Source organism: Procambarus clarkii, chromosome 42 (genome assembly GCF_040958095.1).
Source record: "Procambarus clarkii isolate CNS0578487 chromosome 42, FALCON_Pclarkii_2.0, whole genome shotgun sequence".
Lineage (NCBI taxonomy): Eukaryota > Metazoa > Arthropoda > Malacostraca > Decapoda > Cambaridae > Procambarus > Procambarus clarkii.
In genome coordinates, this window is record NC_091191.1 from 5,959,375 (window position 1) to 5,980,263 (window position 20,889).

Here is a 20,889-nt window from a genome sequence, read left to right on the forward strand (position 1 = left end):
CTTAATTATATTTGAAGTGGCAGTTTTTAAGACCCTAAAGTATATGTGGAAAAAACGGTCTAAAATAGCAATGGTGGTACTAATCGGAAATGATGCAATCTCCATCATGCAAGATGCTGTCAATAAAAGATGGAAATTGTTTGATTGCAAGCTGCCAACAGTTAATGGCACTGTAATGAGACACAGTATACAAAAACCTCGAAGGTACAAACTCTCATTTCCAGCAAATCACTTTATATGGTTTAGTATTTCATTAGTTTGAAAATTATGATGCATTATGGACTACAGTACCCCAAAACTATGAAAAGTTGGTACTCCTTAAAAACCATGCTGGCACATTTAAGATGTGTGTGTTGCCATATGTACATCACATTTGCTTCATGCTAATACATTAAATTTGTGCAGAATGAGCAAAAGCAGTGAAAACAACCCAAGCTTTGAGCAAGGAACCAAAGCAGCATGCACCACAGTACTCCCATATGCTGTATGTTTCAATTGCTGAACCATATCGTTAATGGAAATTTAGCAATTTTCCATTTGCATTTATCAAAATGGTCTATAGTAATAGTATAACATACTCTATAAAGCATTCATAAAATATTTGCTCACTGTATTCCTTGAAAGTAGGAATAATTATGAACTTGCTTCAATTTAGTACAAAACCTAAGTAAAAAAGAAAAAAAAAATTAAATTAATGTAGTACAAACTTGAATTTGCTTCACAGGCATATTTAATTTAGCCTTAAAATATTTTCATAAATCCTTTATATAAAATATATTTTTTAACTATACACATTGAAACTGTTTCTTCCTATAAATATATTTATATAATATATAAATATATTTATATATTCTATATTAATATAGAATAAAGTTCTTTTATTGCTCAACCTTCAAAATCTTTACCAATCCTGAACCAGAATAACAAAAGTCTCTTACGAAAAAAAATTTATTAGTAGCTACTGACCTTGATACAAAGTAATATGGGACGTGACGACACTAAAACCCTATACAACCATCTTCAAAAAAAAAAAAAAAAAAAAAAAAAAAAAAAAATGCAATTTATAAAAGCATTTTTAATATGAACATCAAAACAAAATTCCTTAAATATAAATACATGTAACAGATGTCATTCCACTTGTGATGAGTGAAAGCATTCAATTCTCATTGAGCTTAATATTGATAAAATATTACTTGGGCAATTAAAAAGGTGGATACGTACTTAAATGACTTTTCTAGTAAAAAAAAAAAAAATAAAAAAAAAAAAGTGGTTACTACTTCAGCTGATTTCCTAATCAGATAAAAAAAAGGTTTGGGGTATATTAACCAAACCATGGAATGTTTCAGACCTACTGTATATGCTAAACCCCCACTATTAAAACTACAGTACGCTAAGTACATCCCATTTACTCCATAAATTACAATAATAATTATGAAATTTCAGAAGTTATATACAGTACTGTATATTAAATTTCAAATTTTCATAACTCCACTACTTGAATCGGCTTTCAATCCTAGTGCTACCCGTTTGGTACATGTACTTTTCCCTCAATACTTCTGTAATGTATCAGTTCATGAAAATTCACACATTTAACAAATGATACCTGCATATGCAAGCACAAAGAAGGTATGGAGCAGAGTTTACTGCTGATGCACTGGAAAAGTTTGGCCTGGCCATCCTCCAATATATCTTATCAAAATGTTGCACAAACATGTTCTCAACAAAAACATCCTATAGCCATAATAAAACATGGACAGAAATGCACTTCAAAAGACGTGAATTAAAAGTATATGTAGGATAAAACACATTTTTGAAAACAACTAGGTATTCCACTAATAGAAACCAGTGAAACAAATCCCGTGTTAGGATACAAGACTAAAAAGTTTTGTAATCAACTTTTGGTTTAATCTGGAGACATTAAGGTACCGAAGTTAATCACCAACACCCATACTTCCTCAGATTACTAATATACACACAATAATTATACCTGTTTAAATGTGGATGGAAGACTACATACAGTAGCCTACTTTATACAACAATGCTACATTTTAAAGACAAAACAAAACAACATAATATACTGACGGGTTATTATTTACACTGCCACAACATGGCAAATAAATTACTAGAAAAAAATAATGGGGTGGGGGGGGGGGGTTGCGTACACGTACGTACGGGTGTGCGTGTGGTAGACAGACAATATTTTATACATACATATTTTATTATATATATATATATTATATATATAATATATATATACACACACACACACACACAGATATATGTTGTACTTAGTAGCCAGAATGCACTTCTCAGCCTACTATGCAAGGCCCGATTTGCCTAATATGTCGAGTGATTTTCTTTATTTTCAATAATTTTTTTCCGATTAGTTTATTTGAATTATTATTATATTATATTATATTAAGAACATAAATTATTGACTTGGTTGTGTTAGTTTAGGTTAGGCTACGAGAGGTTAGGTAGGGTTGGTTTGGTTCGTTCATATACCTACGTTACTTTTAACTCAATTTAAAAAAAAATAACTCAATGAAATGGATAGCTTTATCATTTCATAAGAAAAAAAAATATAAATTCAGGAAAACTTTGCTTATTAGGCAAATCAGGCCTTGCATAGTAGGCCAAGTACTGCATTCTGCCTACTAGGTACAATATATATACAGTATATATTACACACACACACACACACATACACATACTATTAATGAAGGAATCTCCTTTAAATATGTTATGGCTTGATAATTTCAATACTTATTAAAACTGAAATACAAATATTGATTTGGTACTTTTATTGACATGCTAAGTATTTATTATTTACCTTCTAATAAATTTTCTAACCCCTTTGCTACATCACAATATGTAACACTAGCTTTGTGAAACTACTGTCTTTAAATAGTCCTATCAATTTAAATTTGTTCTAATATACAAACACCTTAAAGTATATTAAAGTTTTATTATATCATCCCCTCCCTCCCTCCCACCAAGTCTCTAATACTAATGTGTATTGCATGATAAATAGTTTGTTCAGTAATAGAAATTACAGACCAAATACAGAAAATTTGGTTCTCAAGTTCTTCCCCTTATCAGTTACCACAGCATATTAAAGTTGGCCACTAATAATCATTATCAAAACTACCAATGTTAGGCACATTTCTGAAGTGACCATGCAACATCACCCTTAAAAACAAACACATACTATATAATAGCACAGGTCTCTGGCCAGGGACAAAAATGGGAATGGAGCAAGACTCGTGCCTCTATGGTGCACCCAAATATCATGGAATGACCAAAATACTATTCAGTGGGATTATCAAGCAAGGGAATAATTGTACATTCTGAACATTTCAGACTTGTTTACTGATGTACTGTACTTACATATTTGATACATTAAAGTAGCAAAGGAGTTAAATACTAAATACAAAACATGCACAAGGAAGACTCCTAAAAATTAGCTTAAACAGATATATCACAAGTATCCAAATATAACAAACACTAGCTAAATGAAAACACTATTTACAGTAAAACAATAAATAATTAAAATAAGGAGACATTGCTGAATGTCTCCTGTACACTAAGGTCTATCTGGCATCCTCTGAAAATACAAGGACTTCCCATCGAGTTTGTAGTTAAAGTATAAATTATATCTTGCCAAGCCCTCAGTGTTCAGTCTATTTTATTTTAAGATGAAAAATATTATAACTGATATTAGTTAAAGATTAATCTAAAACTTTTGAAGAACAGATATGCAAACAACCAATTCAAAACTATCAAACATTTGGATTTGTAATCAATTTAATGATATAAAATCATATGAAAATTATTGTTTCAAATCATTAAATTGTGTTTAAATCCTGCAGTGTGCCGATATGATTTCTGTTGATTATGTAAGCATGTGCTAAATCCTAATTTGTTAAGAAGCAAATTTATCCAGGTACAAATTAGATTTTGGTATTTAATAAGCAAGACTGTACTAACAAATTTATAGTAAATCCTATTTTGATACTATATTAGCAATTTTAATTTACACGGTACAATCACTATTGTGTGAATGCTAAGGATTGAAAAAGCAAAATGCAATTTTTGAACTCCATGACTACTGGTACAGGATGTCCCCTCACAAAAAGTTTTATAGTTGGCAGATGTGATGCTATTGCTGTTGCACATCGACTGTGATGTGGAAAAAGCCTGCTACAACGAGGTTCCAAAATGCCTGTCACCCAGGGATTTCACTTTGTTTTTCACCCAATGACTGCAGCAGAAAGATAATCTCTCGGTGACTGGTCAATCTTGTAAATCCCCCAATACTTTCTTGTGCAAAAGGAATGCCCACACTTCTGCCTACTATGTAACACTAGAAAAAAAATGCACTGCACTAAATGCAAATGCACTTTGAATGTCTTAACATGAGGCATGCATCCAGTTAATGCTTTTCAATTTTACAATTCATATTGCTCCTACAATACAAGTACAGTATATTAAAGACTTGCAACTTCAATTTTTAAACTTTTGCTGTCAACTAAAACTAAAGTGTGACCATTCCTGTCACAACTTACTAGCTGATTTAACCATGTGTGTAGCAGGTTGTTGCATTCTAATTATGACATTTCCAAGAAACTTTTCAGCAAATTGTCATTTGTGAGAATTTTGGCAAAACCTAAATCAAATGCTATTACAGTAACCAAATTACACAGTGGAGCCTTGCTGTGTGGGGGTGTGGAGCACACATCTCTGGATACAGTACATGCAAACTTTATTTAATGCTATAGATGCATTCCTGGAAACTGAAGCATTTGCCAAATCAGTACTATAGAGGGTCAATATGACAATCCCTATGGACATGTGTTTCTTACATAATTTATTACAATGACAAACATATTGGAAGTTCATTGGTTTACTGAAACTAGTATAAAAACATTTTATAAATATAAACATACTGTTGGTACTCATTCTTTGCATTAAAAAACAAAAACTCAAACTCTTGGCCCCCCCCCCCCATCAACCCCAGACAAATGTTTGAACAAAACTAGAATAGTATAAATGTCTCAACTACCCCACCTCACTAGCTCCTCCCACTTGCCAATCATAGGAACTAATGGAGGGTGCAAGCCTGTTTTGAAAAGATTAAGAGAGCGAGTGCGTGCATGTGCGTGCGTGCGTGCGTTGGTGGGAGAGGTTAAGTGTAACAGTGGAAGGGAGTATACATAGGTAATAGAAATGGATTGAGGAAGGGGAAGACACCAGTCTAGCCGACCAGTTAACCTGGAGGGTCGTATATACACCAAGCCTCTGAATTGCTTCAAGGTAGGTAGTAACCAAATTCTGCAGCTGCTGCATGGACAAGTTGCGTATGTCTCTGATCTGCTGCCTGACCTTGACCAGTCTACAACATCCACTTTCTATTCAGCCAGACAGCCAGCCTGCTCCTCCCCCTTTCCCACACGAGCTATGAGGAGAGGTTCGATGCATTAAATGTCAAAACTAGTAGATAAGAAAAAAGATCTTCACATGCAAAATTAAGACGATTCTACAAAACTGACTAGATTATATCACACACACACACACACACACACACACACACACACACACACACACACACACACACACACACACACACACACACACACACACACACACACACACACAACATTGAGAGCAAGAGGTCACTCAAATTACGAAAGCAAACATATAAAATCACACAAGATTCTTTTGTAAACACAGTGGTAACGATTGAATAAATTGCTGAGCAGAATATGCCAGCACCACTGCAAGCTTCAAAACAATGATATGTAAAGAAATGGGGCACTATAAACATAGGTCTTGCCCTGTAACTATAAAGAACACTTTGAAAAATCAAAATGATGCAAGGAGGAGAGAACAGATGGGTTGCATTTTCATAAGTCTTCCAGAAGGCTATTGACATTGACCCAATACAAGATTTTTTCTCATTAGAAAAGCAAGCGGGTCTGACTGGGGAAAATACTAAAATGGGTGAGGTTATACACAGTTTAACTAAAAACTAACAAAACTGCACATTGATAAATCAAGTGGGGGGGGGGGGGTTCCATACATGTAAACAATCTAGCCAAGGAAACACAATGTTGAGGTTTGTCGAGGATGTGAAACTAATTAGAAGGCTTAGGAGAGGGAATGCTTTTATAATGCTCCTGGAGGATATAAAAAATTAATAGGCAACTTCAGACAATGGTAAGTAATAATGATGTGGGTGGGTGACAGCAGGCCAAATGATACACAGAAAAGGAGGGATCTTTCAACCACAGTAAAGGACAAGAATCTAGGGGTCGACATCAAACTAGTCACCTGCAGTTTACATCAGCTTGGTTATTTTAGCAGCATATGCAAATTTGACAAATATTACAACATTGTTCAGAAAAATAATATGCACCACCAGTATTCCTTTCTCTTGAAGTATGTACAAAAACTTGGCAAAATGCAAAGGTTTGCCATAAAACACTTTGCATAATCTAAAGGTTTGGAGTACATTATGAAGAACAAAAGTGAATCAATACTTTTAAACGAGATACAGTAAATGAAACTACAGATTAAAATATACTTTTGGAGAAGCTGGAGAAAAACTAATATGGAATATCAATAAAGCCAGAGAGAACGTTGAAAATTATACCCAGATGAGCCATTGGAAACCTTTTTTCTGTACATGTACTAAACATGTAGAATCGGATAGAAGGGAAGGCAGCCAAAGCTAGCTAACCAGTTTTAAAACTAGACCTGATAAAACAGGAGGATTTGGGATCACTGCAACAGAACCAATGGGTAAAAAAAGCAAGAACTTTAGCTTGTTCCCTACAAACACACCCTGGGTAAAAATACCTAGGCATGAGAGATACTGGAAGAAGCCATTACAGGAAAAATAGCTCCTAACTAGGTTATGAATAATAAATAAAATGGCACCCAATATTTAAAACTAGTCAAACAAACATTAGTCTTCATGTAGAAAGAAATGATTATTCAACTGCACCAATTTTGTGTGCTTTCATTTGGACTACTGAATTCAAGCAAAAAAGGCCTCTCCTTCAATTAGACTATCTGCTTTGGAGAAGGTTCAACACTGAACAACAAAAATCATCCCATAATCATCCTAACTGTCATAGCACCTTCACGCTCCCAGCATGCGAGCCGCAAACTTAGTGGTCATGTCTCCGACATGCGTGCGAGCGTGCAGGCGAAAGCGCGGCGACACCGAATGTGTATACTCATTTCAGTTTTCTCACCTTAATTCTCGTGCTACGTCATTCATTTTGGTATCATTGTGTTCACAACAGAATTCCCTACAGGTGTATATGCACATAATGCCCAAAAGGCCGGCATGACTCGCCACAGCAAAGCCTAAATTTACCCGTGAACGAGCACCAATTTGCACACCGTGCCCTAATGTGTATACTCGTTCAGTTTAATAACATAAATTTTCGTCTTACGACTTTCATTTTGGTATCAAATTGATCGCAATATAAAGGCGCGTATTTTAAAACTAGTCTCATAATAATAGATCAACAAATAGAATTTTAACATTTTAATTTTGGACAAGCATCACAAAATTAGTTCCGACAAATTTTTTTTGTTACATCTTTCACTTTGGTATCAAATTGTTCACAATGTAAAGGCGCACATTTTAAAACTAGTCCCATAATAATAGCACAATAAATAGAATTTTAACATTTTGACCAAAAACGTATTTATAATCTTTCAAGTGTTCTGACAAAGTTTTGCGTTACATCTTTCATTTTGGCATCAAATTGTGCGCAATTTAAAGGTGCTCATTTTGAAACTACCCTAAAGTCAATCGGATAAAAAATGAATTTTATAGAAATATTCTATGGTTGGACTCTAAATCGAGTCCAAACCTCGGACTCTAAAAGAAAAATTGGTAACTCAAAAACGAGTCATGAGTGCGCGAAAGTGCTAGGAACGGTTGAGGGCCACAGGACTTGCACTGCAAACCAGACATGACAGGGCTGATCTCATCAAGATTATTAAAATACTGAACAAATTAGAGGATATTAATCAGATCACAATGAGAGGGCAACAGCTTCAAGCTCAACAAGCCACAATGTAGGGGAAAAACAAAAACACAAGCAGAGCTTTCTTCACCCATAGGTTTATAAATCCACGGTACCACCTACCCACCGAAACCATAAAGGCCAAGACAAAATACAGTTGGAAAAATTCCTCGGGAATAAATTGGGAGGTGGGGGAGTGGGCTTTGACAAGCAGCTGCAGCTGCTTCCTCTTCCCGTCAAGGCCACTCAAGAGCATGTGGTCCTCTGGTAAATTGGCTATTAAACCATACCTGTATACTGTTCTCAGTTTTTCCATTTATACTTATTCTAAAACATTCATTTTTAACATCTGTTATAATGCAATAATTAACTTGGCAAATGTGAAAAATAAAAACTTCACTAGCCTCTGGACAAGGTGCCAAAATTAACAAACCACATGGCATATCTGACTACTATAGTGCTAAGGTCCCACAAAGATCAATTTTGGCCCCCTATTAAGTTCTACATTTATATAAATAATTTCCCATAGGTCACAAATAACTAGACATTGTATGATAGCTTGCAAGCTGTTCAGGAAGATACCTTTAGTTTCCTAGGCTAGCATACTGCACAATACAAACATTGAAATATTCTTAGATACAAACTATAGTAATTTATAAAAATAAACTATATACAAACTGTGCATGCATACATACTCATTACCACACAGCCCATTTTTATGGGGTTAGATGGCATCAGCACGGAGGAAACAAAATACTGTAATGCTAACAAAAATATTGTAGTTATTAAACAATAGAACTAAAAATATTGGTCATTTATTCATTATATAATTTACAATATACTGTATAGCATCCATGATAAACAGGCACTACCTCTCCTGCAGTCAGCCACAGTTATCCTATTCATAAGACCAGGTATCCAGCATTCCTGGTAAGTTGTCATATCCTATGTTGTCTACTCTTGACCAGGATTCCTCACACACTAACTCATCATGTGTGCCCATCACCTTTCCACCTTTCCTTTCCTACTCTCAATTTCACAAACACTCCACCATTCTCCCACCAATTAATTAACTCAATATAACCAATCTCTTCTACTCCTCTTAGCTTTGTTGTGTATTCATGTTGGCATGCCACATCCGACATTTTCCATTCCTTGCTCTACTTTTCAACTACCACACACTTCTCAGAATTTATATTTCAACAGCTCTAATTCTTGTTTTACATTCATACCGCACCATCCTCTCGCAATTGTACAATGCATGATTTGGGAGTGGCGCCGTATTATATGTATTATACAGATCTCTGGCTGCATAAATTACCATATAGTTTTTCTTAACCAGTGCTTATATTGCATTTTTGTATACAAACTACAGTACTTTAATTGCACAAATACTATTTTTTAGCAATTGAACATATTAAACGCCTATAAATGCAACCATCATAAAAGATGTCACTGCCCATGTAAAGAAGAAAAGGGGTCATTAGGGCTGTGGGCTAGAAGAAATTTTGCTAAGCAGTAATGTAGTGAAGAAGGCTGTGGTGATATACGAGCCAACAATATCAACACCTATAATGCACATAAATCTGTTCTTGGCACAGTTTAAATTGTGTCTTGCACCCTACTTCTTTGCCGTTATTCTGTCTGGTAATCTAGTCCAAAAAATTCAAACACTGGCGGCCAACACCATACTGTGATTTGACAATCACATAGTTACTAATACACTATCATAATCGCATAGTAAGCAATTAAAAAAGTAAGTGTTTTTCATGAGTTTTTCTTTTTTCTTAGCTTCCATTACATGCATTTAGATGCATTATAACCAAATTAAAATTTTTTAATAAAAACAGAATAACCAAAATCTACAGTATTACCCAGGAAGGATCAATATATAACAACTGCATTATAAGGGTTAAACTCATTGAGCACTTCAACCACTATCCCCAAATTCATTTGACAATTCCATTTCCTAACTACAGTAATTTTGCCTACATTCACTTTCACTGAAACTACCACAAGCAGCAAACTTGATCAACAAACAAATTCCACCATCCAGACAGGAATTAGTCCAAATGGGAACTACACTTGCAGAAAGGAACTAACCAACCCAGTAGAAATAAATCAAAATTTTTACACAAATGCAAACAATTATAAACAAGGAGGTTGTAGAGTTAAAAAATTAAAATTTCTGGATATGCAAATCAAACTTTTCATACTACAATGACTGGGACTATGCCATGGCATCAGGGCATGCCTTGAAAGTTTGGAACAGTTCTGTTTATTAGTTGTCACTACATCTCAAAATCACTCCATAATTTTATTTGCGCTCAAAATAGCTAATAGAGGGGTGGGGGGTGGAGGGCTACACTGTTTAAAGTCAATAGGAACCTTTGTGTTATTATTACACAAAAAAGTATTTACAAATGTTCTCATAGGAACCAAACGAAATGTGCTGACTTGAATAAAGTGAATAGAGCAAACTAAAGGTTGATGGAAGTAAATACAAAAAAAATTCAATATACGCTAATGAAAAACAGGGGGTGACAGAGCTAAGGAAAACGGATAAAGGAAAGTATAGTACCTAGAAGTGATGCTTCATCACTAAAAATGCACAAGTACTGGAGTGTGCCCCATGTAAACAGTGTATGGTAAATTTCATGATATATTTTAAGCATATGCTAGAGGAATACTTTACATGTCAAGCCAAAACGGGAACACACACTTGTGGAATATGACATTTACTATACACGTTGTATGGGCCAAATAGAAAAGCCCAAAGACAATCATATGGATTCAAGAGCACTGAAATACAAGCTGCATGAAAATATAAAAGGTTTACTATATGCCCAAAGCTGAATAAAAACTATAATGTGTCTGATAAAGAACAACAAAAGCCACAGACAAAGAGAAAAATGCCAACAGTAGTAAAATGTGTTTTTTTAACAATTGAAGACGGTTAGGATGAATATTTTTACAGAAGTAAACAAAAACAAAAAATCAATGGAAGTTTCAAAGTTGTACATGATACAATAAAAAAAAGATGCAACTCCACATGATAGAACTCATCCTTTAACTACAAGTAGGTACTCATCACAATCCCTCTCCTCTTCCCCATCCAGTCACACAAACTCCATGTGTGAAAAGGACCATAAAAGCCACATACATCCAACCATATCCATCCAAAAACTCCATCCAGCCATATCTGTAAACAAATCCTCTATACATCTATCCTTTCATTTTCTTCCGGCCATGTAAAAGTTATTGCAATACCAAGACTGAGTATAAAACAATTATTGCAGTTGTGTGAACCAACAGCGAACTAACCACTTAATTAAACATTTGGCCAAACAATAGACAGTGTTTGCCTGTACTTCAGTTATATCATAAAGGAAATCTGGAATGACTTGTAATAGCAGTTGCTTCTTTTATATGCTTCACACAGTTAAATTTGTGTAAATTATTTCTATCAACACTAGTTTAAAATTGATAACTAAATCATAAGCCTGTTACTCCATTAAATACTTCTATTGTATTTGCTACACAATATTTAAGATCTGAAAGAGCTTTATGAGAATTTTCTTCGATTTTCAGACTTTAAAATAACACGTGTATAAAATTGTCTTGTACAGAGCAATAGTACCTTTTGCACCATGTTGCATTCTACAGCCTGAACTCCTATACATACATCTATGGGCTACTTTTGCATACACTCAGAAGTGAGAACTTCCCTAAAAATAGATGTAGCTCAGTGTACAAGCAATGTTCTAATTTAATAGTAGTAAGGTAACACCATATCCACACCTACTTAAATCTCGACTTTCAGCATTTATTTTTGTATTTTATGAATTTAATTTTTTTTAGGCAAAAGATGAACTTCTGCCCTTCCTAATTGCCAAGAAGGCTTCAACTTGACACTTGTCAGTCTTAGTAATACATTCATCAACACAGTCTACCTTACAGCATTTTCATATAAAAGGTATTTTACTACACAACACCCAACAAGCACCCTTTCTTGAAAGAATACATGTAAACTATAAACAACCTTTCATAATATTTACAATCATGTCAAAAATGCAAGTGTTACCTATACCAATAATACTTTAAGCCACTTCTGCAATAGAAAGATTTGATTACCTAAAAATATCACTTGCAAATTAATTTACCTGTGCCACCACAAAACAACACACACGCCCACACACTTCTACACACATACATATATACAGTACAAAAACACACACACACATTATCCCGACCCCTTTTCCCCCTTAAATCATTCATTAACTTCAAACAAAATTAGGGATTATTACCCAACATATATGATGTAACATGATAAAACAGATAAAACAAGGAAACAAGGATTATCTTTGGCTACATGTGAGGTATAAAAACTCATTATCAGGTCCTCTCATGCCCAGGTAACTATTACTGTACTGTAAATTATATGAAACCTAAGGGTGAACACCTTATGTTTCAAAGAGGCTTTGATTGGCAACCATGAGGTGGAAAGTGAAGCCACCAAAACAGTCGTTATGTGAGTATTACACAGCAACACTTCATACCCTGGAATGCAGACGAGGTCCCCCAAAGAGACTTCGACTCTTATCCAATTCGTATTTAATTATCAATAAAAAACAAATACAGTAAGCCTACAAATCAGATGCCTTATATGGGAATAATGTAGAGAAGCATACCTTTATCCAAATCTCAAGACCAATATGGGCAGTAATTTACAAGAAAATTCTGTTTCAAGAGATTTAAATTAATTTCCTCATAGGAGGCATCCAAATTATAGCAGATTTATAAAATACAATAAAACAAACTACTTTTCCATTCTATTAGGCTACCACCTACTTCCTGAGATGGTCCACAGAAATGCCAACACTACACAATTGAAGGCATTAAGCACATTCAACACACACATTCCTTAATAATACTTTTAGTGTTTCAGTCTGGCCCAACACTATGTTAACCAGACATCAGCCACCATCTTCATTCTCCCCCATGGAAGACAAGAGCACTAGTCAACTGCTTCCTTACCAAACTTCGACCAAACTTGCAAATTGCTTAAAAAATCAAATTCTCTTAAAATACATTTCATAAACTCTATACACAGATTTTTGAATTATAGCAACTAAGTAAAGCAGCATTTTCGAGTGTTAATGATTAAAAATCTTTACATAAAACTGGTACAGTACTTTGAAATGTTTGGCCCAAATTAGTAGGAATCCAAAGTATTATAATCTCACTATATCCTGTCTCCCAGTGACTTCAATTTAAATATTTTACATTTCACATTCAGGACAGTTCTGGCTCTAGCACTACATAGACAGCATTAAGATATATCCAAAGTTTGTAGAGTAAAAATAAGTATAAAATGCCAAAGGCACTCTATATAAAAAAAAATAAAGGAAAGATTAGAAGTCTGTACAGTTTCAAGTCTATACAAGAAAGTGATGGAGGGGTTTGATCTTGCCATAAAAACCCGGAAACTGATTTTAAGAATGGCATCCAATTTTATATTAAATCACTTGTTGACTTTTTTTTAGTCTCAGTATTGTTTTTTTGTTTCCCAATTAGACCTTTTAAAATCTTAAATAAATACCATTGGTATGTTCCATTCTTAAGATAAAACCATTTATATTTAAGTACAAATAATTTAATTAGCTAAAAACCTTGATACTAACTGTACCAAAGTAGCAGTGTCTGACTACTTAATATGAGCCAAGAGTCACCATTATTCATATCCCTATCACATATACTATCATACTGAAGATCATTAGCTAACGTTCCCGTGTTTATAGTGTAACCAACCGTTTCACAATCATTTCCAACACACGTCTCGTCTTGCTCTACTTTCCTCAAGGCAGGTCGACCTAGCAGGACACCACCCACCACCAAGTGAACCACCACCACTACAGAGCACAAACCTAAGCAGGCCCCAGAAGTATCCACACGGCTGCAGCCGGGCGGAAGAGCTCTCTGAGCAGAGCCCAACTTCAGCAACAGAGGTGCAGGTGTTGGCGATGCAGATGAAGGAAGACCAGGAGGCCTTTTTGTGCCTGGGTCACGTGTCGAAGTATTGCCTTCAGTGGGGTCGACTACTTGGGGTGGAGTAGGATCGATGGGAGAGACTGCGGGAAGTTCTCCCCCTTGTGGGGTAACTGCCTGCCCTGGTTCCGTTTCTGTTCCATACATAGTCAAACTCCATTCAAAAACTTCTGCCTTACCTGCAAAAAAAGTACTATTATCAACAATACAAGTAACAGCATATTTGTTTAGGGTCCTGTTTTAGAAAGTAGACTGATACTTTGGCATAGGTTTTTCTGTATACAATACCTGCATTAAAACAAAATGCAACTATAAAATGAACAAGATCAGTTTAATTACTAGCCAACTTTCGAACACTATTAAAAGAAATTTAAAGTTATTATTATACAATTTATTTTACTATAATCAGTGCTTTAGTACTCCAAGTACCTGCCACACTGAAACTTTTTGCTGGAACATGCATTTTTTTTTTAATTACTGTATAACCAAGTGCTTAAGTCATCCTTTATGTAGCTGGGAAAGAAACCACACAAATTAACGTCATACTGCATTAGACATTCTGAATTGGACAAGGTCCAGCACAAAGCTAAATTCCCCATAAAAATGCAGTAACTAGTGGCCCCAGATTGATGCTGTTTTAGCTACCTTTCCCATGAAGAGAAGGTTATTTAATGTCACATCTGTAGATCCCCACTATACTCATTGAAACATGAATAACTGAACATCTTCAAGACTTTCGAATCTAAATTAGACATTTTAAATGAGACTACTGGGTAATTTGCAACTTAATGGTACAAATAGCTTGCATTAACACAAACTGGGCATACTCCATTCCAATAATAAATTACTATGACTACCACCATGATCTGATCCTATCGACTTTTGCATGAACATTAATACTGAATTAACACCAAAAATTATTCTGGATAAATTAACATGCACTATAAGAAATATTTAATTTAAAATTTCATTCAAGTATTTCAGACCATGATATGCACAAATGCTTACAGTAACTGGTACAATTAATCTGAAGCATGATGAAACTGGGGTATCAAATTAAAAGCATCATTTAGAACTACAAGTATTGTACTCGATTTGTTCATTTATGAAACAATAGCCATGCAGAATGAAAAATGTGAGCAATGCAGACATTTTAAATAATCTCCAGAAGCATCCAATTATTTTCCCATTTTCATCCAAATTATCCTTTTACTATATAGTTACATTTCTGTGGTCAATTGTCAGCATGAGATTTAGAGCTTAAAAAAAATCTAGGCTTGGATCCCTTGGATGCAGCAAGGTTGCCCCTTGGTTTGACCAAGTCAAATGGTTCTACCAAATTCACTTGCTAGATTTAAGATGACTTCCTCTCTACTGTGACAAGGACCTTTGCCAATGGTCTTGCCATGTAACTAGGGAAAGGGAAAGAAATTATCAATTCTCTATTGAGTGCACACTTCGTACGAGTCACTAAACAATTCAATCAAGAACCCACCCCTCAAAAAAAAATGGAAGCTTACCACATAGTAACTAGCTACTACAGTGTACCAACTGCCACTGGACTGGCAACACTGGACACACAACAGTCAAAGGCAGTCCTCACTTTTAGCCTGGAGGTTGCCCCCCTTTTGTTAGCCTATTCTGCAGAGAGCAATTAATGCCTGATTGCCTGATTATTCCCATTAAACTTCAGTCTTGTTCCAGGGTTATTTTCTTTGGTGCCGACTGTCAAGAGCAGATTGGTTCTGTGACGATATTTGGCATAACTGTGTGGTTGAGCTACTGTGACCTCCATGGCACTATGTCAAGACAGGGCCATGGCACTGGGATCCCAATTTTATGATGGGCATTGATTAGTCACACTTGGGTGGCTGCTCACATCCTTCAACAGTTCAATGCAGTTTCTTTCCTTCCAGGTTTGACTTTAGGCTATTTTATTTGTTTATTTTTATTGTTTTTCAGTGCTCAGTTGCCTTTATCATCTCCCATTTTTGTGGTAACCTGGTTTGGCAAATGCCAATATCATACTCTTGCAACAGGGTTTGACTCTAGGTTTGGCTACCGTTGTTCCTTATGGGGCAGTTATGGTTCGTTTTATGTATGCAATAAGAATGGCAGGCAAGGCTTGGCTCCCTGCCAATGTACTTCTGTGCACTGGCCTCATGTAGCTTGAATGCACCTTTCTTCAAGTAAGAGTCCTAAACTGTTTACTCAGGCTATTCTCACTTTTTTTTTTAATCTTATAAGCTCCATAGTGTGGTTCCTTAACTTAGTAACAAGTACACCCATGGTGTGCCAGAAAAGTACCGAACAGACCGATTGGACCTCGGATTTGCTCACTTTTGTACAGATTTCAGACAGGAAAAAATATTCTTCCAAGGTGACAAGTATGTAATTATCAAGAGAAGGCACCAAACCAGGAAAGCTATGTAGCACCATGAAATGTGCGGAATAGACGGCGCTAAATATCACCAAGGATACCAATATCCAAGGTGACACGCTTTACCTCATTTGCTGCCCCCTTGTGTCTCCTCCACTTCTTACAAGGTGCAGGTTTGGTCTTGCCACTGTATGTGCCCTGTGCCAGAAATAGCTACTGGTCTCTTCTGAGGGAGTCACGTGCATTTGTTAATGATAGAGCTCTGAAGCACATTTTTTAGGACCTCCTTTGCTGTCTAGTGGAAGTCTTGGGCTATCTTTTATTAGAGAATCCTGTAGTTTGGGTTCTTTATGTAGCTCAGAGTTTAAGGGGTTGATTCACCCTTCAGTTTTGATATTGGTCTCTATTTTTGTTGGGTCTTCTCGACATCCTACACGGGTGACGGGCCCTACACAGTGCAGTTCTAACAGTCAAACCCTCTAAGCATTTCCATGCTTCCTGTCTAGCTCCATCTCACAGTTCCTGATTGGCAGGCATACTGCTTCCCTGTTATAGTCTCTAGGGGTAGCACAGTGGCTTCTGTGGGGTGTTTATCTTCATGTATGCTGGCCTGTCTTTACCTCTGTACTGCTTTGGCTTTAACCACTTTTGCATAGTTGCCCTGCCTTGTAGAAGGCAGGTCTGGACCCAAAATCCATGTGTTCTACTGCCAAGTTTGTGTTTTTTTTTTTATCTGCACTGTAATTTCATTATGATTAGAGCACATGCAGTTGTGAGCACCCAGTGCAACACCACATGCATCCCAACTCTTGGCAAGTAGCACATTACAACTGGCAAAGTACTCCCTACCTCTTGTATCACCAACTTCACATTTTCTGTTATTTGGTTAGTGGCTCACTTATTGTCACTTTTTAATTCATTAATATCAATGTTTAGGTAAAAGTTACAATATTAACAGTTCAACTTGGATCATCTCTCATTTCAAAACAGTATAATACAGTGTAGAAATTTAATGGAGTTTCCAAAGAACTTCAGTTATATGCAAAAGTTATTCTTTGCCTTTAGAATGCTCATCAATAGTGATGGCTAAGAAGAAAATATTAAACCTACAAGATGCAAGTCACTAACCCCTGCACTGTGCACCTCTTTCATGCGACAACTTTGTGATGCAGTTGTTAATGAATTAACTAACTAAAAATTACAAAAACTAGGAAAAATGTCAAAATGTTGCCAACAATTTTTTTGTTAAATAAAAATTCTTAAGACATTACAATATTGCTAAATTAAAAAACAATTGCACCACCCATTGAACACCTTATGGCACTGTGCAGTGCAGAGGTTAGCTAAAGAAAGATTTCCATTATACGGTACAAAAAATCTATAGTAAATTAACCAAAATAATTACAGTTCGACACTCTACATGAAAATTAATAAATGCATAAGCATGCAAGTCATGTACAATTTCACATGTAAATATGACATGCAAATTTAAAGGTTACCATTACAAAATTAATGTTGGGTATACGCAGCCATTTAGTTACCCTTATGGTGGGAGCTGTCACGATGATTTGGCGGGCGTATAGAAGCAGGCAGTGATTTGTAGTCAGGGGATTGGGGAGACTGTGAGGGAATTGGGTACAAGGGGTTTCCTGGTTGGTATAGGTGCCATAGTCGGGGTGTCGTGCTGGATGTGGTTGATGTGGTGGTAGGAGTGGTTGGAGGGTTGTACGGATAGGAGATTGGCACAATCCCCAGTCCTACCACCCCTCCGCCACCACGGTCCCTACGCCCCCCTCGTGCCTGCCACTTGTCTGTGTTAGTTCTGGTGCCATGAAAGATGAGTGTCCACTCTTCCAGCAGAGTGGCTCCTAGAGGGCAGCAGCAGTAGTGGCAGCAGCAGCAGGAACAGCATGGTCAGCATAGGCAGCAGGCAAGGAGGGGGCGGTGCAAATTAGCTACACTATTGAGCGAGTCCCACTACAGTATACCCAACTTATTTTTTTTTTATTCAGGAGGTAATCCCATCACCAAATTATTCTTTTAAGCCTACTATCATACAAAGTTTTATTTAAGTATTGTAAATGTTAGACAGCCATAATCCAAGTTAAGAATTCCATTATTGTATTACTGTATAACCAAAATAAAAAATAGAAGACTGAAAACTACTTACAATAACACACTAGACCCCAGAATAGTAGTTAGTGCATTAAATATAAAAGTGTTGCAGTGTCCCAATCACCAAGAGGCTCTATCAGTAAGACAAATGCATGCAGAGAAAAAACCAGGCATTCCTAAATTTGTCCTGGTGCTTGATACTTGCAACGCATACCTCAAACACAGTGCCCACACAAAGAAATCTTCACACAATTTGAAACATGCAATCTATTCATTTAAAACCAAGATATTTATTCACTTAATTTTTGGGTTTTAAAATTGTCCTAGACAGTAAAATTCCCTTTCCTGAATAATTACTGTACTGTGTATATAACAAACACTTAGGATGGGAATTTGAGACAAATTATGCACAAAATTATTTAAGGCATTTCTTATGCCTTAAGAAATGACCGATATAACCTAAAGTTTATGAATACCCTCTGGTTGCATATCCCCTGACACAATGAATTATTAATTATTAAATAAATCCCAGTTTTATTTCAAACAATAATGTATTGAATTTTTGCCTTTAAATTCCTACTAGTCATAACCTTCTAGATCTCTTTTTTTCCCAAACTGACTTAGCAATTTTAATACTATCCAGCTAATATAGCTATCATCATTACCTACCCTCAAAATCTTGCATTTGTCTGCATTTACCAATCTTTCAACATTCTTAAAAGCTTATCTAGTTCATTTTAAAAACTGATTTTGAGTCTTCTGAATTTATTTCCCCACCCAATTTTTTTGTATCTCTGCAAATTTGCAAATAATGCTGTTCAATCTTGAATTTGAATCATTCCAGGACACAGCCTCAGGGGGGGGGGCCAACATATCAGTTATCCACTCTGACTTAATTCCATTACACTATTTACTTTGATATAACCTTGCTCTTATCCAACTTAAGATAGCACCCCAATACAGTGAGTGATCTTTCTAATTGATCTTTTGTGCAACACCATATCAAAACCCTCTGCTAGTCAAGGTAAATTGTCGCAATCCTTTCCACTATCAACTGCCCCAAATATGCTGGAAAAGAATGACAGCAAATTTATCAAACATGAGTGGCCCTTCTTGAGAGGTGATCTAGAAATTATTTCGGGGCTTAGCGTCCCCGCGGCCTGGTCCTTGACCAGGCCTCCTTTTTGTTACACCCCCCTTCCCCCAGGAAGCAGCCCATAGCAGCTGTCTAACTCCCAGGTACCTATTTACTGCTAAGTAACAGGGGCACCTGGGTGAAAAACTTTTCCCATTTGTTTCTGCCTCCACCGGGAATCGAACCCGGAACCTCAGGACTACAAATACGAAGCGCTGTCCACTCAGCTGTTAGGCGCCCTTAGGTACATGGTATGGTATAACACTGTCAGGACAATAAGCCTGTTGGACTCGTCAAGATACCCAAGGTAAGGTAGTGGCTGTTCACGTGATCACCCTTCCCTATGCAAGGTTGGCATCAACCTGATTGAGCGATCAACACATTACTAACACCATATACAATACTGGATCCTAAATACTTTCTAGTAATTAAGAACAATTGAGGAGACGGCCCCCTTCCATCTCCTCCATTAAACGAGCTTAAATAGTTTCTCCTGTTGGTGAAGTAGGATGGCTGTTACTTTAGGTAAATGACTTTAGGTAGGATGACTTAGACTTGCCAAGATACCCTTAGACCAATGACTGACCTTTCCCAGTAGTTGCCCAATTTCCTGGTACCTATTTACTGTTACACAAAACAGTAAAAATGGGATAAAGGGCATTATGCACTCCCAGCTGAACAGGCAAAACCTCCACTTTGAGAGGACTGACAAAAAGCAGAAGACTTGTTCCAACTTAAAAAAAATGAAGGCTAAAGATAGAACATTCTCCAGCATGAAAGTAAAACATTTTCTTGCAGCAAAGAGCACAAGATTTACAAACAAATCCCAGAAGTCATGGCTTGCATGAAAACTGGCATTAAAAAATGAATCCTCAGCTGAGGGAGATAAAAAACCAAGGCGAGGACATAAGAACCCAACCCATGAACCAAGACGGTTCCAAAGGAATGGGAGCTGGCCAAGTGATACAGATTTGGGACAGCTTGAGGAAAAGGGTAGAAGATACATCTACCCAAAAGCCCGCAAGAGGGGCTCCACCAAGGCTGAATAGTAGGAGACAACAGTATTGGGGCACAAGTCTGCACTCCACAATGAGCCAGAATAGAATGAACATGACCAATAGCTCAAATTGAGAATTGAAAAGGAGGACCACAGATCCACAAAA

At 36.3% G+C, this 20,889-nt stretch overlaps 1 protein-coding gene across 5 annotated transcripts in view; it reads right to left on the reverse strand.

Annotated features, from left to right (window-relative positions):
• LOC123770315 (furin-like protease 1, isoforms 1/1-X/2) overlaps window positions 1-20,889 on the reverse strand; it is a 348,389-nt gene that overhangs the window by 29,055 nt on the left and 298,445 nt on the right. For 2 of the 5 annotated variants that reach the window (XM_045762058.2, XM_045762057.2), the window contains exons 14-15: window positions 18,018-18,344; window positions 13,976-14,275 (exon numbers count right to left, since the gene is read on the reverse strand). In XM_045762058.2, coding sequence (XP_045618014.1) covers window positions 13,976-14,275; window positions 18,018-18,344 — 627 coding nt within the window. Of the gene's footprint in view, window positions 1-934; window positions 5,459-13,975; window positions 14,276-18,017; window positions 18,345-20,889 lie in introns of those variants that run through there. The other 3 variants (XM_069339858.1, XM_045762059.2, XM_069339859.1) reach the window with 2 other exon arrangements.